The sequence below is a fragment of the Alligator mississippiensis genome, chromosome 7 (assembly GCF_030867095.1).
Source record: "Alligator mississippiensis isolate rAllMis1 chromosome 7, rAllMis1, whole genome shotgun sequence".
Lineage (NCBI taxonomy): Eukaryota > Metazoa > Chordata > Crocodylia > Alligatoridae > Alligator > Alligator mississippiensis.
The window spans coordinates 66,316,630-66,340,727 of NC_081830.1; the positions used below are offsets into that span (position 1 = coordinate 66,316,630).

The following is a 24,098-nucleotide window of genomic DNA, read 5'->3' on the forward strand; positions in this document are numbered from 1 at the left end:
GATAATGACTCCAAGACCCTTTTCTGCCTCTGCGCTGACAAGAAGGGAGTTCCCCAGCCTGTAGATATGCTGCTGGTTCTTCCTCCCTAGGTGCAGTACCTTGCACTTGTCAGTATTGAAACCCATCCTATTCTCATCTGCCCACCCTTGTAACCTGTCCAGATCTACTTGTAGCTTGTCCCTCCCTTGCAGCGTGCCCACTTCTCCCCACATCTTAGTGTCATCCGTGAATTTGAACAAGGTGATTTTCACCCCCTCATCCAAGTCGCTGATGAAGATGTTGAACACTGCGAGCCCGAGGACGTAGCCCTAGGGAAACCCACTGCCCACATCCCTCCAGGTCGAAAATGACCCGTCCACCACCACTCTCTGGGTGCAGCCCTCCAGCCAATTTGCAACCCATCTGACTGTGTAGGCATCAATGCCACAGTCACCTAATTTTTTAATGAGTATGGGGTGAGAGACAGTGTCGAAGGCCTTCCTAAAGTCCAGAAAGACTACATCCACTGCGACACCTGCATCCAAGGATTTTGGGGCCTGGTCGTAAAAGGCAACCAGGCTGGTCTAACAGGACCTGCCTCTAATGAACCCATGTTGGTTGCCCCGAAGCATAATCTCACTGCTGGTCCCTCGCAGATGTGCTCTTGGATAATTTTCTCAAAGAGCTTCCCCAGGACATAGGTAAGACTAACGGGGCTATAGTTTTCTGGGTCCCCCTTCCTCCCTTTTTTGAAAATGGGGACCACATTGGCCCTTTTGCAGTCCTCTGGCACCTTACCAGAGCACCACGAGTGCTCATAAAGCTGCGCCAGGGGTCCTGCAATGACCTCTGCCAAATCCCTCAGCACCCTGGGGTGGAGATCATCTGGACCTACTGATTTGAACACGTCCAGTCCCACCAGAAGTTCCCTAACTAGGTCCTCTCCGACCCTGGGCCCGGCTGTGCCTTTCCTGAGTCTATCCGGAATCCCAGTGGGGAGGGATGTCCCGGTCCCTGCTCAGAAAAATGGAGGTAAAGAATTTGTTAAAGAGGTCAGCTTTATCATCTGGTGCGACCACCAGATTGCCAAGCGTGTCCTGCAGGGGCCCCACGTTACCCAGTGCTGTCTTTTAACTCCCTATGTATTTAAAAAAGGACTTCTTGTTATCTTTGATCCTGGTCACTAGTCCTAGTTCTGTCTCTGCCTTAGCCTTCCTAACAGCCCCACTACAGTCTCAAACAATGGAGGTATAATCCTCCTTGGTGATGGCCTCTCCCTTCCATTGGGTGTACACCTCCTTTTTAGCTTTCAGATGTTCCTGAATGCCTTTGCTGAACCATGGGGGCTTTTGAGCACTCTTGCCTCCTTTGATTCCCATTGAGACTGTCACCCTTTGAGCTCGGAGGATCGTCTCCTTAAGGAACGACCACTTGTCTTGGACTCCCAACTCCCCTCCCCTCCAGGACCTCAGTGCCTCCCTGACTAATTTCCTTAACTCATTGAAATCAGCCCTCCTGAAGTCAAGGGCTGCTGCCTTGCTGCAGGCCTTTGACACCCTGCGCTGGATGGTGAATTCCAGCAGGTGATGATCTCTATTGCCCTGGTGGTCAAGAACCCACAGTCCCCTCACCAAGTTGTCGCCTGTGGCCAGGACTAGTTCCAGCAAGGCAGCTCCCCTGGTGGGACTGTGCAGGTTCTGCATCTCAGCTAGGAACCTACGTGAGTGGTCAGACCTGGATGACTGCTCCTCCCAGCAGATGTCCAGGTAGTTTAGGTCACCATGATGACCATGTCCCTTGACTTAACTGCCTCTGCAAGCTGACCTGCGAATTCCTGGTCCAGTTCTTCCCCCTGGTTTTATCTACACAGTCCCATTTCATGCATCTGAATATCCATCAAAGCAAATCTCAAAATGTAAGGTCCCAAAATCATTTCGGATCCCAAAATCTTAAGACATCATTTTACAACAAGCTTTTTAGTAGAAGAATTTCACACTTTGTCCTCTAACGCATTTAAAATGGCTGTAATAGACAATGTTTTAAAGGGGATAGAGGTGTTTGTTCTTTATCAGTTGGTTAACACTACCTCTTACAAGCTTCTTAAGCATGTTAATTGCCAATCAGTTAATTCTAGACAAGAAAAAGCTAGTGTAGACATATCCCACATTCTCCCAGTCAGAAGCAATGCCAGGCAAAGAAATGTATCTGACCAACCACAACCAACCAACCAAATTTACATAATGAAGAAAGAACTGCTAACTTCACAAAACAAAACAAGAGCAAAGTAAACATGTTACAAGCACCCTTAAATAAACATATTCATAAAAACAATGACTCATTTGTAGATATTTGTTTAAACTTATAATGTAAGAAAAGATCATACTGCCATTGGTGTCTCATTGTTGGCACTGACTTGTAGACACCTTTAGATCTCATATTGACATGTGTAGTTAAGATGTTAGAGTTCTAATTCTGAACTGTGCATTTACTACTGTTTAAAAATAAAGTATATTTTTCTTTACAGGATGCAATCAAACCATTGTGATATACTACCTGTTGTGCAGTTTTTGATGGGAGAAATTGTATCATCATTAGAATGTGAATTTTATGGTAGAAAACTACCAGCTCAACTGCAACTGTAATAAAATGGTAAAGGATGGTCCTAGGTTAATATCTTACATGATGATGCATCTGAAATGCTAAAAACACATGGCAAATGATACAGGTCTGACAAGAACACAGATCTGTAGCATTAAGTAGCCTAGTCTGGATGAATATTAAAAAAAAATAAAAGACATTTCTGCTTCTGTATAACACTGATTGAATGGAAGGCAGAAAAAAAATTCTTAAATTATGTAAAAAAACAAGTGTTTGACCATTGGATATATGGAGCAGATATACGATATACAGCTCTGATTTACAGTAATTTTCCAGAATAAATTCTTTGAATTCAGTATAGAATTACCCTGGGAAAATAAGGACTACAATTACACCAGTGTAAATTATAGTAATTAAGTGTCATGTGTTGCTAACTATACTGGGGTAGGCATTTTCCTTAAGCAAACAGGCTAGCCAGTGGCTGCATAGTGGCACAATGCCAATACAGCACCTACTGCCAGTAGTTACCTTAGCATAACTGATCATCTGTCCACTTCAGATACTAATGTAATTTACATCAGTATAATCATGTTGTTCATTTAGGCATTGACAAATACAAAAGCCAGTAATTTCAGCTCACAGTGGATTTTTGTGTCCAAAGCCTTTCAAAAACAGGAATTATACAGAAAATGCTGATATGTCTTCAAGAATTGTGGTTGTCATGACCAATGCTAAAACAGCAGTTCTCATGTATATCTACAGAGAAATCCACAGGGAACATTGATGTCAGCTTCCAAAGACACCATAATGAAGTAGATGCCAGTATGTCTGAGGGTCTGATTAAAAGAGAACAGTACACAAAGGATAACAATGAAGCACTATTCCAAATATTTTTCTAAGTCCTTTACTTTATTTTCACTGTCATTAACTTGTATAAACAGCAGATGAGGGTCCTTGTTATAACCTATATGTTGGTACAGTGTGTTCTTTTAATTAAATAATTCTCCTGCTGTGTCATCACAATCACTTGAAGTCCTTAGATCTTACTGAGTTCTCCCTCCTTTACACTAGAGCAAATTAGGAGTAACTGCATTGCAGCCATGGACCTACATCATGGAATTACTGGTAGAGGGAAGTTCACACTTTGACTAAATCCTCTCGAGCAGGGGTGCTCAACCCCCAGCCCATGGGCCAGATCCTCCCTACAGGTCTGAAATTTTGGCACTGGGGAGAGGAGGCAGCATTTATTGCTGCTCCCCTGCTGCCAAATTTCCAGACATGTGGGAGCCCAGAGAGTCAGATAGCATGGCCCTGTGTGCTAAATCAGGTGTGCAGGGCTGGGTCAAGGCAGCACAGGATCTGATCCTGGCACATGGGTCAGGCCAAAGCAGTGCAGGGCCCAGTCCAGGGGTGCAAGGCCTGATCCAGGTGCTGACCCTGTGAGAGATCTGGCTCATGGACTAGCCCTATGTCATTCATCTAGCCCATGGACTGAAAGCTTGAGCACCCCTGCTCTAAAGAGCATGGGTTGTAGGAGTTGGACCTTCAGCAATCAACTCTGTAGGGAGAAGCAGATTCTGCTGCCAGTAACTTCTGCTGACTACAGTGCAGGAGGAAGGGTAGAATAATTCTACTTATGCAAAAGAAACGTACTCTATGACTACAAAGCAAAGGAATAAAAATGTTGGGAAATGTGGACATCAGTATATATATCCCCTTACAATCATATTAATTACTGGAATACTGCATTCAGCTCTGATGTATGCACTTCAGAAAGAAAGAAAGAAGATATATTGAAAAGGTTCAGAAAAGATCTAAGAAAATGCTTTGAGAACCAGTAAGCTTGCTTTATAACAAGACACGAATGAAACTCAATTTAGTCCAGGAGAAGGTTAAGAGACTACTTGATTAAGGTCTACAAGTGTCTACATAGGAAAGTAGGGCTGGAGCGGTATTAAAGCCCTAATGGTCCAGGAAATGTACAAGAGGCAAGGATTTCTTTGTGATACATAGGAAAGAAATCTTTGACAGCAGAAAGATTGTTTTGTCTAGTAGAAAAAGGCAAAAAAGTCAACAGTTGGAAACTGAAGTCAGACAAATTCAGACTAGAAAATTTACATTGTCACTGACTGGCTTTCTTGCATGCATACCAGCCTCTGGCTTCCTTACTATTCACTCCATCCAGGAAGAGCACCCACCAACTGCAGATGATTCCTCAGCCTGACCAAGGGCATTTATACCCGAAAACTTGCTAAGAATTTTTCCAAGTATTTGAATTGGTCTAATAAAAGATATCAGATTTACTCAAAGAATCTTGTCTGACTAGAAATAAACCGTTTTTTTCCCTTAACAGACAGGGTAACTAACTACTGCAACAGCAATACCTTATTTATGGGTATGGTAGATTCTCCATTATGTGAACTTTTTAAATTATGCATAGTTATCTTTTTACAAGATACACTATAAACTGAAAGAGAAGTAATTTGTTTGACATAGGCATTACTGAGTGAGATTTTTTTCTCATAATTTCTTCAGGAAATCAGATTAAGTGATCATTATAACTCCATCTGTCCTTAAAATCTATGGGTGCATCCACACATGCAGGCACGTGTGCTTGCAGCAGCTCAAATAGAAGTGGTACAAATTTGACCTGGGGCTTTTTGCCTCGGCGCACATGCTCAGACATGCACTTTGTTGTGGAGCAAATTGTGCCACTTGGGGCAAAATAGCCCTGCTTGGCTCCTCCCGGATCTGCAGCCAGGGGGAGCTAGAGCCTGGGGCCAGCACCTGTGCTGTCCCCACAGTACAAAAAGGTGCCTTGGGAAGTAGCTCACGGCTACTTGCTCTCAGGAGCTTCTGGGGCACAGCCAATTGGTGCCTTGGGACACTACCCCTTGTGCCAGCTAGACTGCTGAAGCAGCCCCCCATTTTCTTGTTCCTGCACGTGCCTCTTGCAGCTTCTCAAAGGGGTTTGAGATGCTGCAAGAGGCATATGCGGGCTCGTCTGGACACACCCTATGTGTTTCGATATATGACCTTTGGTCTTAAAAGCTGGTGTTTACATATAAAGGATTTGAGATGTTTAAATGTACTAAATATTTTTTTATAGCCTATGAACAGGAAGCCCACAATAATGCTGAAAATGTTTCCCAAACCAAAATGGAAAAAAAAATTCTTACAACATTAGTAGCTTCAAAAAGTATATAAATATATACAAAATTTAATATTGAAGTCTATTTATGTCTGAATGGTATTCCTGAGTCCAGTTATCCCCAGCATTTTTCCCTAATAGCTACATTCAGTTATTATGCAGTGTTTGCTCTGGAGACTTAGTGCATTGAACTTTCAGAAGTTTGGATAATGAGTGAGAAGAAAAAAAATCATGTCATATTCAAGTTAGACACAAACAAAGTAGTAAATCTCACATTTTGTAATGGTGAAATATAAAGCAGTCATCTAGACAAATTCAACCCAATCATGAACAATAATAAACCCCATTAAACTTGAAAGAGTAGGCTGTGTGGGTGGTAAACGGAAGAAGATAAATGCAATTAACCCAGGGGAATGCGTATTTGTTCTCTCTCATCAATCACGGCATATGGTTTTGTGAAAACCTGAAAAGGACACATTACTGACTGACACTTTCTATAGTTTTCAAGCAGGCATTATAGCTGGGATATGCAATTAACAGATATTCTCCACTGCTAGCTAAATAAAAATGTATTCAAGAGTTAATAAGGTGGAGACTCTTTAGCGTGAATTGCTTTTTTAAAGACGAATTGATAAAATACTCCAGTTTTGACAGAATATTTGCCTATGGGCACAGTGTTTCTTCTGCAGCCCACAGGGATTACTGCAATTTCTTTTTAAGCTTCCAGAATCTGGAATATACTTCAATTCCCTTCTAGGCTATCAAGTGGTTTTACTGAATGTTTTTGTGCAAGATCTTGTGAAGCCAACTGTTAATACACAGGGTTATGTTGAAAAGGAGCTGTTAAGAGCCAGGTTTTATTAACAACAGGCACATACTAGACTTGCTAACATTTAAATGATTTACATACATAGCTGGATGAATAAACATTTTGTAACAGAATACAACTTGTTTTTTCTCAGCTATGAGACCAATGTCAAGCTAAATTGTGGCATATACAAGTCTTTGCTCAGTATATGAGGTTCTGTGGGAACCCTCAACTCTCTGATACAGGGTTATATGCAGGAAGTCTATGACTATTTAATAGCATCTCTGCAAAAGTGTGGTTGCCTAATAAAAAAAATTCAGTGAAAAGAATGTGTGTGAAATATTCAAACTCCTTCTGAGATGCCAATTTGGGCTCTTCTACCATATTGTTTAAGCACAGTTGCATCTCCTCATAATCTTACCACAACTCGTAAAAATACCTCTGGAAACTATGTTAGCTGCCTCTGAAAAAGCTTAATTTATTTGATGGACTGAGACAGGATCAAGACTTTAAGGTATAATTCTCTCTCAAGCATGAGGAGTGGCATCTTGCAATGTGGTACCAAATGTAGAACAGCAGAAAAAATGTAGCAAAATCCAACATCGATTCTGAAAAAAGAAGTTAAAATGAATTTACCTCTGAAATGCAGTTCAAAAACAAGGTCTGTCTTTTCAGAAAGAAGTAATGGTGGCTAATGCTAGTAATGAGTTGGCTGGGAAATGGCTGTCTTCTCTCTCTGAAGTTTGAGATTTCGAAACTGTTGGTGTTTCCATTTAAATAAACCCAAGACATTTTAAACTGCTTTTTTCTTGAAAAAACAATATGGAGGGGAAGGAAGAGAAACTCACCCACACCAAAAGAGCCAATAGCCTAATAGTTGGGGCATTCTTCTTTCTTTCATATGGCTGACTTGAAGCAAGTCCAGTTTAAGGTCAGTTAACCAGTCTAATGCTTTTGAGGAAAGGAAATGTATCTCTGCAATATCACCGTCAAATCTGTACAGAGAGGAGAGTGTTGTTATGTGGTCCATAGTTTGATCAGGGTTACCACCGTCACAATCTGCAGAACTCCTTATACATTATCTGTGCATCAGGTAACCGCAGTGGCCATGCCCGGCTCAGATCTGATTTAGAACCCCCTGTGTTTTTCATGGAAGGTCAAAACCAGGAGGCTTTACTGTTGGGTTGGAAATTAGATGTTTATGCTGAATGGTGGTTTTATTCCACACTTCTGTCCAAGCTGCTACACTTTTGTGTCCTGCAAGGGCTTGTACACATGTCCACAAAGGTTTCTGGGAGATCAAGCACTGAGCTGTGAGGTTCTTTACATCTCTATGGATGGGGAGGTCTGGGTTGTCATTCATGTAGACTACCTCTTTGTACAAGCTTCAACGCAGCAAATGTCTGGGGGATCAATACTGGCCAGCACTAGTAACTGTTGAATTGGTGTAGATTTCAGGGTTCTGGTGATAGCATGCATTGCAGAATTTAACTGGACAGCCACACATCTGGTATGTGTCCTAGCAGCCCAGACAGATGTACAGTACTCGGCTGTTGAGAAAACCAGTTGTCATAGCCGAGGTGCAGAACACTCCTGAGGTGGCACCCCAGCTCATTCCAGTGAGTTTTTACACTATGTTCACATGACTTTTGATCTTGGCAGCTATTTTTCAAAGATGATTACAAAAGGTTAAGGCGCGGTTGAGTGTCACACCTAGGTAGGACGGAGTTGGATCATCTTGTAATTTTTCTCCACAAAAGGTGATGTTGAGATGAAAATGTGCTTTGCGGTTGTTGAAGGGAAATGCTGAGATGGATTTGGTTGCAGCCTCCACTTGCAGACATATTCTGCCATTATTGGCAGGTCTAGCATCAGCGTGTCTTCAATCTCTTTGAAAGTCTTCGCCTGTGTGGTTAGTGCCAGGTCATTGGCATGTGCAAATTTCCTCAAAGAGGTAGCAGGAATATTGCTTATATAAATGTTGAAGAGGGTTAGGGCAAAAACACTTCCCTGTGGGAGGCCGTTTTTTAGGGCCCTTGGTCTACTCACTTTGTCGCGGAGGCAAACCTGCATCTGTCAATTGCCCAGAAATGTCCACAAAAGGCAGAGCAGCCTGGTGCGTGGGAGAAAGTGGGATGGTTTTCGTAACAGACCATGCTTCCAAACAGTATCTTATCCTGTGGTCAGGTCAATGAATATAGTGCTGGTCTTAAGGTTGAACCAGAAGCCAGCCTTAATGTTTGTGGTGAGGGCAAGCACTTGGTCACAGCAGCTTCAGTATGGCATAAAACCAGGTTGTTCTCAGGGGACGGATGCCTTGGCAATTGGGCCTTTGGAGAATGAGCTGCTTCAGTACTGGGGAAGTTGTACAAAGCAATATCATGAGCCTGTAGCTCCTGGGAACACTGGCTGGTTTCTCTAGTTTCAACAGAACAATAACCAATGTTTCACATCAGATTCAAGGGATTTGGTCACTCTCTGTCATGTTTGCATATAGGCGCAGAAACCACTTTTGAACCATCAGTCCTAGAGATGGTAAAGGAAGTCTGGAGACCAGCCCTAAGCTTCTTGGTTGAGAAACTGTCTGAAAGTTCAAAGGAATCCAGGCAGTTGGCCATTGACTCCTTCAGTTGCTGCTTCATATCTTGCTCATAGTGCTTGTCAAGTGGTCACTTTGAGTTCATGACCAGTTTTGTGGTGATGGCACCAGGTTTGACCTGTGGGTTCACAGCGTCTGCAGGGTTTCATAGTTTCACAGTAGCTAGGGTCAGGAGGGACCTGAACAGATCATCTAGCCTGACCCCCTGCCACAGGCAGGAATGAATGCTGGGTTCACAAAACCCCAGACAGGTGATCGTCCAACCTCCTCTTGAATTTACCCAAGGTAGGGGTGAGGACCACTTCCCTGGGAAGCTGGTTCCAGATTTTGGCTACCCTAACTGTAAAATATTGCCTTCTGATCTTCTAACCTAAACCTATTCTCCATCAGCTTGTGACCATTGTTCCTTGTCACCCCAGGTGGTGCTGGGGAGAAAAGAGCTCTGCCTATTTGCTGTTGATCTCCCTTGATGAGCTTGTAGGCAGCCACCAGGTCCCCCTCAGCCTCTTCTTGCTGAGGCTGAACAGGTTCAGGTCCTTTAGTCTCTCCTCATAGGGCCTGTCCTGTTGCTCTCTCACCAAGCGGGTGGCCCTCCTCTGAACCCTCTCCAGGCTGGCCACATCCCTTTTGAAGTGCGGTGCCCAGTACTGGATGCAGTACTCCAACTGCGGCCTGAACAAAGTTGCATAGAGGGGGAGTATCACCTCTCTGGACCGGCTTAAGATGCACCTTGGGATGCATGACAAGGTATGGCTGGCCTTGCTGGCTACAGTCTGGCATTGGCAGCTCATGTTCATCTTGGAGTCAATAATGATTCCAAGATCCCTTTCCGCCTCTATGCTTTCAAGAAGGGAGCTCCCCAGCCTATATGTATGCTGTGGATTCCTTCTCCCAAGGTGCAGCACCCTGCATTTGTCTACATTGAACCCCATCCTATTCTCGTCTGCCCACTTTTGTAGTCTGTCTAAATCTAGTTGCAGCCTCTCTCTCCCTTCAAGTGTGTCCACCTTGCCCCACATCTTAGTGTCATCAGCAAACTTGGACAGCGTGCTTTCCAGCCCCTCGTCCAAGTCGCTGATGAAGATGTTAAACAGTGCGGGCCTAAGGACCAAGCCCTGGGGTACCCTACTGCTCACATCTCGCCAGGTTGAGTACAACCCATCCACCACTACTCTCTGGGTGCGCCCCATCAGCCAATTTTTTACCCATCCAACTGTGCAGGCATCAATGCAGGGGTTAGTTCCTCTGAGTTTCCCCAGAAGGTTACAGGTTCTGTGGCTTGAATGCATGAAATCCAAGAAGTCTACACATTCCATCTATTTCTGGCATTTGGCGGTGTCCAGAGAGCTAAGCAAGGCTGTTGCCAGTGCAGGATCCCCTGACTGTTGGTATGATCTGAAGAGGTTCTCACACTCCAAGTTCCAACAAGGAATGTATGTCTCCTTGTATCCATGTGGGATGTTGTTTTTTGCAGCTTTGATGAGAAGGGTCGCAAAGCAGTCATACTGTTTTGGTGTTGGGAAAATTCAGTGAACAGTTTTTTCAACTTCAGCTGTGAACCTGGACCAGTCTGCCCTGCCAAGCTTCCATCTTGCTGCCCATTTTGACTGTATAATGGGGATTACGATTCCAACATACCTGATGGCCATTTTTGGCTGTGTGCGAAGTCAGAGAGCATATTTCTAGACACAAGGAGAGAGGCGCCATTCCTGTCCACTAAAATAAAGGTGAGGTCTGGGTTACAGGCCTGTCTCCACCTCGCAAACCTAAAAGTACTGCCTTATTTGGCATCATGCACAAGCTGTACATCCTCTACTGACATCCAGTCTGCCAGGGCTTCACCATTTTTGTTGTTGGCCTCATGCCTCCATTCCATATGATGACTATTTAAGCCTCTGACATATATAGACAGGTATTCAGGAGTTGGTAGAGCTGGATGGGTCCATTTTTCATTGAGTGACATTAACAATATTCAATTTACCAAGTTTGATGGATGTCATGCTAGTGCCTCAGTTTTCAGTGGACAATAGTTTGGTATAGTCAGATATCTCATTCTTCACATAGGTTGTCAAGGCTATATTTTGGAATGTAAGTGATGGTGGCAAGCTTATAGCTAACTGTCTTATAAAGACAGACTTGTTTCTTGCTCTTAACATGGGTTTCCTGAAGTGGTAGGACATCTATCAAATTTATCTTCAGCATCTTCCTCAGATAGTCACATTTGGCCCTCAGGAGACCCTCAACATTCAGTTGATGGATCTGTGTCTCAGGGCCTAATCTTCTGAATGAAAGACCCTTAAAGGGGCTTTTTAAAATTTCTATAGCTGTTGCTCCATTGACCAGGAGGCTGTTGGACATTTGGTCACTGTTGTGATGACATTAGTTGTGTATTTTCCTATTTTGGATTTCCATGTAGCATGGTGGGCCATGAGCAGGTTGAGATGAGGCTATAAACCTCATTCCACCCCATTCACCTGGGATGAGGCTATAAACAGATGTTGTTCTTGAAGCAGGATCAGCTATGTTGGGATGTTTCCTAGCTATAAACAAACATCACGCAGTGTCCTACAGGGTCAGGTCCCTCCCCAGGGCTTCAGGGGCCTGATCTTTCAGGACAACTGCAAACAGGGGAACCCCAGATTCTCCTTGTTTGCAGAGGTGCACTCTAGGAATACCACAGCAAGACATTCTCCAGGTGCACATGTCATACTGTCATGCCCTGAATGAAGCATGACTCTGCAAATGGGGGAACCCTACTAGAGTGATTCCCAGGGTGAATGTCTGCAAAGACAGGGAACCAGGCAGGGGATCCTGGGGCTTCAATGGCCAGTCCCAAGCCCCTCACTCCCGACCTGCTGCCCCCTGTGCCAAGCCCGCCCCTTCCCCCTGGTGTGGGGAAGGGGGCGGGTGTGTGGAGCACATTCCTGGGGCAACTGGAGAGTATGGGCAGCTCTGGGATGCCTGTGCTCTCCTGCCATAAAGCAAAAAGATGTCCATTGCAAAAAAGTTGCACTTTTCTTACCAACTTTTGGCCACAGTTTGAGGTATTTGTGGTACAACAAGTGGGATGGATGTCTGTTTGCTTGGTCTTTGTACTGCCATAAATATTTCTTCATGACATAAAGGTGATATCTGTTTGTAGTCTAAGGCTCCAAGGTGGGGGGAAGGAGACATTTTAATTAGAGCAATTCCAGGGCATCTGCTCTAATTAAAATGATGCAGCATCACATGTAGCAAGCTTCCACACATTTAACAATGGCCACGGAACACTTTATCCAAACCTTGCTAAGCAAGGTTTATTTAAAGCACCCCAAGGCCATTTCAAAACACGCAATGGCTTAATACTTGCGACGCTGAAGTAACATTGCAGCATTCTAAATAGAAAGTGGAACAGACTTGATTAACCAAGTCTGCTCTGATGTATTCTAATTAGAACGTGAAGGAGTATGTGTATAAGCACCCTGAGAGACTAAAGTAAAAGTCCCTGCTCTGCCCAGCCAAGATGTAAGTTTTAAACCTGGATCGCCCTGCAACCCAGCCACTGGGTTACTTACTGTCCCAGGCTGAATTAGGGTCTTCCTATATTTAAAATCAAGATTCTAACTTGTCAAGGTTGGCATGCTTTTTGCCCTGGTTCTGATGAAGCAATATTTTTCAATGAGGAAAAAAGCCAACCAACCAACCAACCAACAACTCTAACCACTTTCAGTTAGAGAACTATTAACTGAAACCTAGTCTGATACAATGGGTAATTAATGAAAGAATCTTACTGATTGCAACAGGCTTTGGATCATATGCAAGCCAATATAGCTTTCTGGTCATGCTTTAAGGGAGAACGGTGTAGCATCTTATGAAGGAGTTATGGTATGGGCATGAGTTTGAGGTGAACACTTGTATACATAGGCCATGTCAGAACTGGTGCAGCACTTCTCAGATTAGTGGCCTTTATTTCACACTGTGGCCTTTTCTCTGAATAACTACCACTACTTATTTTTCAGAAAATATTTCAGAAACTTTGAAGGAGATTTATTTAAAAAATTATTGTTATAAGTTTTTATATTCTTCTTATAAAGCCAAGTTCCTCTAGTACCATAGGTTCAACAGTACAAGTCCCAGCAAAATTATAACATTTTTTAAACCTCTTGATTTCTTAAAAGTAGTTTTTATTTCCAAAAAAAGAATCCCTTAGTACAAAGTACTAGATGACCTCCTGAGGTCCCTTACAACCCTAATTTTCTATGATTCTATATGGAGGATACTTGTAGTAGAGCTACCACTTTTCCTTGTCTTTTTTCCATATCTCCTTCTTAAACCCAGCATTCTCTCTGTCCCAAAAGCAGGTGTTTGTGCAGGGACCAATTTTACCCCTTTAACAACCTTACTCCTAGGCAGAATTGCCAGGATCTTGTACTGTCCAAGAGGTGCAGAGTCATCAAAGCAGACTAGAATCAGAACCAAAGACTGTTCCATTGGAAAGAAGTATGCCTGATTTTTTGTTGTTTGAAGCACTCACTTAGCTCCCTTAGAAGCTTTGAACCCTTTCTGTTCTATGTCAAAACCATCAACACCTACAAATTGCTATAGTTTATCCTATGCCTGTCTCAAACTTTTCAAATGAAAGGACTGATCAACAATATTAACTGTTTGCAATTCATAGATCAACACTACTAATTTTTTGTAATTTATCTTGAAAACTTTTTTTAGTGTACCAATACTGCAGCATTTTTGCATCTTACAGCTGCACCTCAAGAAATGTAACATATCTCATCCAGTGCACCAAATGCCCTGATGGAAAATATGTAGGCGAGACCAAACAAAAACTGCGCACCAGAATGAACGCACACCAGAAATCTATCAAAGACAAGAATACCCAATTACCTGTGGGGACACATTTCTCACAATTAAATCACTCCCTTTCCAATCTCTCAGTTCTAATCCTCAAAGGGAATTTACAAAACATCTTTCACAGACAAGCCTAGGAACTTCACTTCATCAACCTACTGGATATACGAAGTCATGGACTAAATATAGACATTGGCTTTATGACACATTATGACCTGCTAACATCTGGCTTCCCAGGTACCTCTCCACTATTTACCAGCTACATTAATCCACTTCCCTCCCTGCCCCCCAACCTGTCTCTCACCCATTGACTCTGTCAATGTGTCTGCCCTTGGGACTGGCTTTTCCCGTGATTCCCACCTGCCATGACTTTGATCTTTGCTAATTTCTGGGGAGGAAGAGAACTTAAGCACCAGTACCTGCAGGAAGAAACACGCTGGCTTGATCTCAGGTTAACGAGCCTTTTATTGTTTATAGCTGGTTTCACTTTGACCCTGAATGCCCGGCCCGAGGGCCAATTACCAGGATCCACCAAGAAATTACTTGGGGTTGGTTACAGGCTGTAGGTTAGCAGTTAATTGACCATCTGCCGCTAATTATCCTATTAGCGGTGAATTAACGCCAGAACTGGGGATTCCCCCGGCCACGGCTTGAGTTTATGAACGGAGTGTCTTTCTCCTGAGCTCTCCGCTAGCTCCGTTTTTATCTCTCTCTCTCTCTTTTTCTCTGCCAATCTCAAGTACCTCGGGACCGCCATCTGTCACCTGTTCCCTCCTTCATCCCCGTGACTCACCACTGGAGCGGGTTCTTCAGGTATGTAGTAGCCTGTCAAGTCGTAGCGATCCCGTTTTCTTGTCATCAGAGGGGATAGCAGTCTCTATCCCCGTCGGTGCTTCTCAGTTTCCCCTGAGCAACCTCCTCAGTCCGCCTTCCAACTCAGTCCGTGCCCGCAGGCAACTCTGGGCAATCTTCTCTCCTTCTTATTCTTTCTTCTGGGTCCTTATTGGTTTCCCGGGGTATGGTATTTCCTGTTTCCCAGCTGCGCTACTCCTCCTCAGCTGTTACTTTTTCTAAGTAACAGAGTCGCAGCCAGGACTCGGACTACATAACTAGAGGGGAAGGTATGTAACAGTCTTCTCTCTAATGTTGCCCATGGTATAATCTCCCCCTCCTCTCTCTCCTATATATATTTTTTTTAAATTTTTTTTTTCAGTCTCTCCGCAATTTCTAATATTAATCAAGGTGGGTCATCCCCTCCCTCTCCCCTTGTAAAAGGGGAATACCAAGCCTAAAAAAAAATCCTTTCTTCAATGCGTCTCGCTCCTATAAGATCCGATCTTAGTACCTGACTTTTCAGGGTCCCACCTTGTTGTTACTTCTTTGCCCGCCTCGATACCTGGACGTGATAGGAGGTCTACATTTCCACTTCTCCTTCCCGCTCGGTGTTCCACTGAAAAGAAAAAGGGTTGTAAAGCCAGGGACCATCTCATAAGCCTTGAATTATTTAGTTTGGCTGTTCTCAGCCACCTCAGAGCGGCATGAACTGTAATAAGCACAAACTTTCTGCCTAATAGATAGTATTGGAATAATTCAATGCCCCAATGGACTGCTAGGCATTCTTTTTCTATAGTAGAATAACAGGTCTCTGCTGGCCTGAGTTTCTGACTGGAGAAAGCAACTGGTCTCTCCATATCCTGGTCTTTCTGAAATAATATTGCCCCTAGTGCTACTGCTGATGCATTGGTTTGTAGGAAGAAGGTTTTCTGAAAATCTGGGGTGTATAGCACAGGGTGCTGGCCTAATGCTTCCTTGAGTCGGTTGAAGGCTTTTATAGCTTCTGAGTTCCAGGCTATTGGGTTTCGCTGTCCCTTCATCAACTCAGTTAGAGGTGCAGCCTTCTCCAAAAAGTCAGGGATAAATCGTTGGTAATAGCTGGCGAATCCCAGAAATGATCAAAGTTGTTTCAACGTTTTAGGGAGGGACTGCCTTTTTATAGCTGCGACTTTCTCCATTACTGGTTTTATGGTTCCTTGCCCCACTATGAATCCCAGGTATTGTGTCTCTCTTTTTCCCAACACACACTTTTTCGGGTTTGCTGTCAGTCCTGCCCGTCGGAGGCTTCCCAGTACTTGTCGTATGTGTTCGCAATGTGTTTCCCAACTGGGGGAGAAGATAATAATGTCGTCAATATAGGCCGCAGCATATCCCTGGTGTGGAGCCAGGAGTTGCTCCATTAGTCGTTGGAAGGATGCGGCTGCTCCATGTAAGCCAAATGGCATCCTGTTAAATTGGAATAGCCCCCATGGGGTCCCAAACGCCGTTTTCTCTTTGTCCTCTTCGGCCATTGGAATCTGCCAGTAACCCTTTGTGAGGTCCAACATGGATATGAACTGGGCTTGGCCTATTTTCTCAAGCATATCATCGACCTGAGGCATCGGGAAAGCATCAAATCTGGCTATCTCGTTTAGCTTCCGGTAATCCACGCACAACCTAATGGAGCCATCTGGTTTAGGTACTACAACTACCTGGTTTAGCTCCTCCACGGGCTCCAGGACCCTTCAATAATTCCTCGTTCCTTCATTTGGTTGATCTCCTGTCATACCACCAGCTACAAATGGCATGGTAACCTCCGCCAATGGTCTCTGATTATTCTTCCTGGGGGAGTGACAATGCGCTGATAGATCCCTTTTGCTTCCCCTGGCATTTCCTTGAACACATCTTGGAACTCGGCAACTAGTGTTTTTACTTCTGCCAGCCGTCTTACATCTAATTGTTCATCTACTTGGGGTTCCTCTGAGACCCCTGTCAAACTTCGAACGGTAGTGACCTCTCCCTCTTCCCCGTCTCCCTCCGGCTTCACCAACCATCCCTCCCCTTGGAGCCATTTCCTCAGGAGGTTGATGTGGTACACTTGCTTATGCTGCATAGGGGTCGTACGTAACACCTCATAGTTCAGGGGTCCCATTCGTTTGGTTACCTGAAAGGGTCCTTGCCACCTAGCTGTCAGCTTGTGGGTATTATCAGGGAGCAATACCACTACCCAGTCTCCCACTTGTAGTTCTCTCTCGACGGCCCGTGCGTCATACTGTTGTTGTTGTCTCTCTTGACCCTGGCTGAGGTGGCTCTGTGCGATCTCTAGTGCCTTCTGTAAGCTTTCTCTGAACTCTCCGATCACCCTAGTTTGAGGGTCATCCCTCAGATCTTGGGTCCATTTTTCGCAAATTAAGTCGAGTAAGCCCCAGGGACTATGGCCGTAAACTAACTCAAACGGGACGAACCCTGTGAAGGCCTGTGGAGCCTCCCTTATGGCAAAAAGTAATGGGGTAACAGTGTGTCCCATTCTTGTGGATCCCCTTGAATGCATGCTCTAAGCATCCCCTTGAGCGTATGATTAAACCTTTCTACCAACCCATCTGTTTGTGGGTGGTATACAGAGGTGCTTAGTTGGTCTGTTTTAAGGACCTTGCAGACCCCTTTCAAGATTTTAGACATAAAGTTTTTTCCTTGATCGGTTAATATTTCTCGGGGTATTCCCACCCAGGCTATCCACTGAAGCAGGGCCGTAACTATAGCTAGAGCAGGCACTGACCTTAACGGGACCGCCTCCAGGAACCTAGTGGCATAATCGATGATTACTAAGATAAACTGATATCCTGTCTTACTACGCGGGAAAGGCCCCGCGATATCCAAGGCTATGCAGTCAAATGGCCGGGCGATCAAGGGCATAGGGACCAATGGTGCTCTGGCTGGTTTGACACTCCCCGTCTTCTGACATTCTGGACATTTCGCACAGAATTTTTCCATCATTGTATAGATGCCTGGCCAAAAAACCCAACGTTTGAGGCGGGCCTCTGTCTTGTCACACCCCAAGTGCCCCCCATGGGTAAGATGTGGGAAACCCTTAATCCCTCCCAATACCTTTGGGGTACCAGGATCTGTGCTCTCTCTCCTCCTTCCTTTAGGTCCTCTACCCTGTAGAGTAGGCCCCTCCTTACCTCGTATTGTGGGCTTCGAGGTGATTTCAGTGTTGGTTCTGTCACTCTCTCTGGTTCTTCCAACTATGATTTCCATAAGTTTTGGAATAAGGGTTCCTGCCTTTGTTCCTGAGGGAAATTCCTCCCTTCTATCATCAGGGTAATATCCAGTTCTTCCTCTTCGTCCCCAAAGCCAAGCACATGGGGTCTCCTTTCCTTGGCCCCTGGGCCTTCTGTCATCCACTGGCGGACTATCTCTCCTAGGTATGGCCAATCTAGCCCCAACAGCATCAGGCAGGGGAGTGTTTTCGTTAGTCTTACCAGAATCTCTTCCGTCTTCCCCAATACTGAGAGCTTCAGATTCCTTCTCGGGTAGGTGTATACAGTCCCATGCATACAGACCACGGAGACCGGGGTCCCTGGTTCTCCTAGGTGTGATGGCACCAAATCACTGCATACCATCGACTGGGAGCAGCCCATATCTACTATGGCCGGGATGATGGTATCACCTATGCATACCTCCACAACTGGCTTATTCTTCTGACCTGGCCCTTGGTGTCATCCAACGCTGCAGTCCATCTTTTCTTCATGCTCCTCTGCCATAGGGGCTGGGTCCCGGGTTGCTCTGGGGCAATATTGGGATATATGGCCTCTTTCCCCGCAGCGATAACAGACCACCTCTGGGTAGCCCCCTCGGGCGACCCTCCCTACGGGCCATCTCAACCCTTCTAAGGGTCAAAGCTGGGTTGTTCGGCTTGTGTATGGAAGATGATCCCCCGCTTTTCTCTCTCTTGGGGTTCTCCCCTTCCCCTTTGGCTGCGGTATAGTCTTCTGCTAGGTGGAGTGCCTCCTCCACCATTTTTGGTTGGTGGCGCCGAACCCATCATTGTGTGTTGCCTGTAAGGTCTGTAAGAAATTGCTCCAGGACTATCTTGTCCATCACCTCTTTCATAGATCCTCCGGTTGTAACCACCGCTCCACAAGATCTCGGAGCGTCTGCACTAATAGTCAGGGCCGGCTGTATTCGGGTCCTTTCTTGGCCCTGAATTTGTGTCGGTAGATTTCTGGTGAAATTTCTAAATGGTATAGGCTGGCTGCTTTTACCTTCGCATAGTCGCGTGCCTCTATCCAATTAAGATCCCAGTACGAGGCCTGTGCAGGACCGATAAGGAGTGGTCCTAACTTAGCAGCCCAGCTCCCTGGTTCCCACTTCGTGGCCATCGCCGCCCGTTTGAACACCTCAAGGTAAGCTTCCACATCATCTTCCCCTGTCATCCGGGGAAGTCCTGTCCCACTTCTCTCTCTCGCTCCGGGTGTTTGTTGCACAGCGAGTTTCTCACATAGGTCTTTCTGCCTTGCCCACAGCTGTATCTGTGCTTCTGTCTCTTGGTTCCTAATCCTCACTATTTCTTCTAGCTGAGCCTGCTGGCCTTGGAGCAGGCGCAATGTGAGGCTATGGGCTTGTTGCCAAGTTGTAGGCTCTTGAGGGTCCATGGGGTCCATCCGATCCTCCACGGCTTCCCAGCCAATGCACCACTTTGTCAACGTGGCTGCCCTTGGGACTGGCTTTTCCCGTGATTCCCGCCTGCCACAACTTTGATCTTTGCTAAATTCTGGGGAGGAAGAGATCTTAAGCACCAGTACCTGCGGGAAGAAACATGCTGGCTTGATCTCAGGTTAATGAGCCTTTTATTGTTTACAGCTGGTTTCACTTTGACCCTGAATGCCCGGCCCGAGGGCCAATTACCAGGATCCACCAAGAAATTACTTGGGGTTGGTTACAGGCTGTAGTTTAGCACTTAATTGACCATCTGCCACTAATTATCCTATTAGCGGTCAATTAACGCCAGAACTGGGGATTCCCCCTGGCCGCGGCTTGAGTTTACGAATGGAGTGTCTTTCTCCTGAGCTCTCCGCTAGCTCCGTTTTTATCTCTCTCTCTCTCTCTCTCTTTTTCTCTGCCAATCTTGACTACCTCGGGACCGCCGTCTGTCACCTCTTCCCTCCTTTGTCCCTGTGACTCACCACTGGAGCGGGTTCTTCAGGTATGTAGCGACCTGTCGAGTCGTAGTGATCCTGTTTTCTTGTCATCAGAGGGGATAACAGTCTCTATCCCTGTCGGTGCTTCTCAGTTTCCCCTGAGCAACCTCCTCAGTCCGCCTTCCATCTCAGTCCATGCCCGCAGACAACTCTGGGCAATCTTCTCTCCCTCTTATTCTTCCTTCTGGGTCCTTATTGGTTTCCTGGGGTATGGTATTTCCTGTTTCCCAGCTGCGCTACTCCTCCTCAGCTGTTACTTCTTCTAAGTAACAGAGTCGCAGCCGGGACTCTGTTACAGACTCCTTACTTTACATAGTCACTGACTGATTTGCATGCATACCAGCCTCTGGCTTCTTTACTAATAATTCCATCCAGGAAGAACACACAACTGCAGATACAACTCAGCCTGATGAAGGGTGCTTGTAAAGAAGAATTTTTTCCAACTATTTGAGTTGGTCTAATAAAAGATTTCAGATTTACCCAAAGAACCTTGTCTGCCTTGTCTCATACATGTGATTTTCCAAGCCCATTTGTGTCAACTATTCTTTCCCCACTAAATTACTAAAAGCATTAAGCATAAGAAAGAGTTCTTATTGCCATATTATATTCTCTACACTGTGCCGAAGTCCTTAAGGCTAGGGATAGACATTACACAAACCAGTTTATAGTTTCAGTTTCATAGTTGGTAAGGTTGGAGGGGACCTAAGCATATTATCAAGTCTGAACCCCTGCCATGGGCAGGAAAGGATGCTCGGGTCAAATGACCCCAGCTAGGTGGCTGTCTAGCCTCCTTTTGAAGACCCCCAGGGTAGGGGCGAGCACCACTTCCCTTGCAAGTTGGTTCCAGCTCCTAGCTGCCCTGACTGTGAAGTAGCGCCTCCTGATATCTAGCCTGAATCTACTCTCAGTCAACTTATGGTTGTTGTTCCTTGTTACCCCCGGTAGTGCTCGGGGGAACAGGGACTCTCCCATTGCCTGATGGTCCCCCTTGGCAAGTTTATAGGCAGCAACCAGATCCCCTCTCAGCTTTCTTTTGTGGAGGCTGAACAGGTTCAGGTCCCATAGCCTCTCCTCATAGGGCCTGCCCTGCTGTCCCCTAATCATGTGAGTGGCCCTCCTCTGGACCCTCTCGATGCTGGCCACATCCCTCTTGAAGTGCGGCACCCAGAACTGGACGCAGTACTCCAACTGCAGCCTGACCAATGATGCATAGAGGGGGAGGATCACCTCCTTGGACCTGCTTGTGATACATCTATGGATGCATGACAATGTGCGGTTAGCCTTCCTGACTGCATCCCCACATTAGCAGCCCATGTTCATCTTAGGATCAATAGTGACTCCAAGACCCTTTTCTGCCTCTGTGTTGACAAGAAGGGAGTTCCCCAGCCTGTAGGTATGCTACTGGTTCTTCCTTCCCAGGTGCAACACCTTGTACTTGTCTGCATTGAAACCCATCCTATTCTCATCCGCCCACCTCTGTAACCTGTCCAGATCTAGTTGTAGCCTGTGCCTCTCTTCTAGCGTGCTCACTTCTCCCCACATCTTGGTGTCATCTGCGAACTTGAACAAGGTGCTTTTCAATCCCTCATCCAAATCGCTGATGAAGATATTGAACAATGCAGGCCTGAGGACCTAGCCCTGGGGAGCCCCACTGCCCACACCTCTCCAGGTCAAAAATGACCTGTCCACCACCACTCTCTGGGTGCAGCCCTCCAGCCAATTTGTGACCCATCTGACTGTGTAGGCATCGATATCACAGTTGCCTAATTTTTTAATGAGGATCGGGTGGGAGAGAGTGTCGAAGGCCTTCCTAAAGTCTAGAAAGACTATGTCCACTACGACACCTGCGTCCAAGGTTTTTGTGACCTGGTCATAGAAGGCCACCAGGTTGGTCTGACAGGACCTGCCTCTAATGAACCCATGTTGATTGGCCCTAAGCATAATCTCCCCTGCTGGTCCCTTTCAGATGTGCTGCTGGATAATTTTCTCAAACAGCTTCCCCAGGACTGAGGTAAGACTAATGGGCCTATAGTTTCCTGGGTCTCCTCTTTCCTCCTTTTTTTGAAGATGGGGACCGCATTGGCCCTTTTCCAGTCATCTGGCACTTCACCAGAGCACCCCCTGGCTTCTAGCCTAATCCACTGCAGGCTTGTGCCTGAATTTCTGGGATGTCTGTCTGATTACAAAACTGATTTGGCCTCGCCAGGTTAGACTAACCTACAAAGATGGAATCGATTCAGGCTCAAGCTTTCTGAATGTCTGTCCCTAGCCTAAAACTAAAGCAAAAGAGAAGTTCCTTAGAAAATAAAACCATTAGTGATTTCAAATTGTGATAGAGTGTTCAGATTCTAGCATATCTATCAGCTCTGAATGTATTCCTCTCTCATAGTTCCTTCAATGACTCCAGAACAAAGGGATAAATCAAGATATAAAAGATGCTCTTGACATTTACTCAAAGTTCCTAAATCAAGTAAAGGAAAGATCACTGGTGAATGGAAAGATGCACAGTGCTACATATAATCAGTATAATAGAATGTGAATATATGGGCCACAGAAATCAAAAGGTAGGTCCTTCCTCTGAAATTATGAAATTTGAATCAGGTCTTTCTTGTGGAGAATATTTAGAGCTGTGCAAAACAGGCCCTATTAAATTCAGATTTAGCCCAAATCAGGGACAGTGATTTGATCCATACATACGGCTCACTGTCTCTGATTCAATTTGACTGAATCTGAAGATTCAATGTTGATTCAGCAAATTAGCAATTCGGACACAGGCACAGCTTTAAAAGTCTTTTTCTACATATTTTGAGGTAGTAGGTACAGCTTGTGATCACTGTAGTGCTGGGGCGCATGGAGCATCCCACAGGACCACAGGGGACATGCTTGGCAGCTGGAGCTCCTTTGCCGGGGAGAACGTTGAGGGGCCCCTCGTGTCTCCCCTCAGCTCGGAGATTGGCCGCAGGGGGACCCAAATTGATTCAGAGAGATTAAAGGGTTCTCTGATTTGATTCAGAGATTTGGCCACCAAATCGAGTCAAATCTCCGCCGAATCGAATCAGGGACTGAAGCATCCCACAGCCCTACTGCTATTACATAATCTGCAAAGGAAATAACAGAAAACTGAAGGTTTGGATGCCAAAATTTTCAGAAGTGATCAGGAATCAGCATCTTGGATAGTTTTGAGTGTGGGGGGCCAACTTTAATCATTCTAGCCTGTATTTGCAGAGATAATGAAGATCTTAATAGGAGGTGGCAGAAAACTGATATCCTTCACCATAGTCACAATTTGAAGGTCTCTGCCATTCCATGTCCCAGCCAGCACACTTGGAACTTTCTACTGCATCTGTTTTCCCAATGAAATGACGCTTCTAACAAAAAATGCAAAAACCTGTTCTCTCAGGAAATGCCACCACTCCCACAATTTCCCCATATATGCTGAGACAAATTAGTTGTTTGCTTGAGTGTGGTTAATTAGGAAATAGATTTTCTCCCTGAGGATTGTAAGTTTCCAGAGCAAAATTTTCCACCATCCATGAAATGAAAGTGGTTGTAATTTACAAGACAATACAAATATTTGATAACATGGACTATGACACATGGAATATGGCTTCTGGGCCATTTAGAAGAGACTGTCTTCTCTTCTCAAATACATAAAAAAATCAAGCAAGGTATCAAATTTCTAAATTTCCCGCTGAGGTTAGTTTATAGAATAGAGAACGTTTGAAACTTTTCCTCTGAAATCCTGTCCCCTAATGTTCTTGGGCCTATTCCTTCTCTCATTTGGACCAGAAGAAGCTGCTAGATACACAGACACATCCATAATCACCACATACGGTGCATGACAGATGTGTTTTCTATACCTATAATACAATAGGTATTTAATAATATTGTTATTAAAAATCTGGAAAAAATATTCTCTCTCTTAAAAAGAGAACAAAACCCAATCCCTGTCCTTATCAACTGGGCAAAGTAGAAGGGTGTGTGTGTGTATGTATATATATATATATATATATATATATATATATATACATACACACACACACAAAAGAAGCAGTAGTTTGGCAGTTTCCTTTGCAGCTTAAAATGCAATTCTAGTAAAAGACTCT

General features: G+C 45.0%; 1 protein-coding gene across 8 annotated transcripts in view; it reads right to left on the reverse strand.

Moving 5' to 3' along the window:
- The window catches only part of VEPH1 (ventricular zone expressed PH domain containing 1), a 182,921-nt gene that overhangs the window by 17,304 nt on the left and 141,519 nt on the right, over positions 1-24,098 (reverse strand). The window contains exon 14 of one of the 8 annotated variants that reach the window (XM_019491679.2): positions 15,271-15,428. The exons of the other annotated variants lie outside the window; for them this stretch is intronic. Coding sequence (XP_019347224.1) covers positions 15,286-15,428 — 143 coding nt within the window. The 3' untranslated portion in view covers positions 15,271-15,285. Of the gene's footprint in view, positions 1-15,270; positions 15,429-24,098 lie in introns of those variants that run through there. 8 annotated transcript variants of the gene reach the window in all.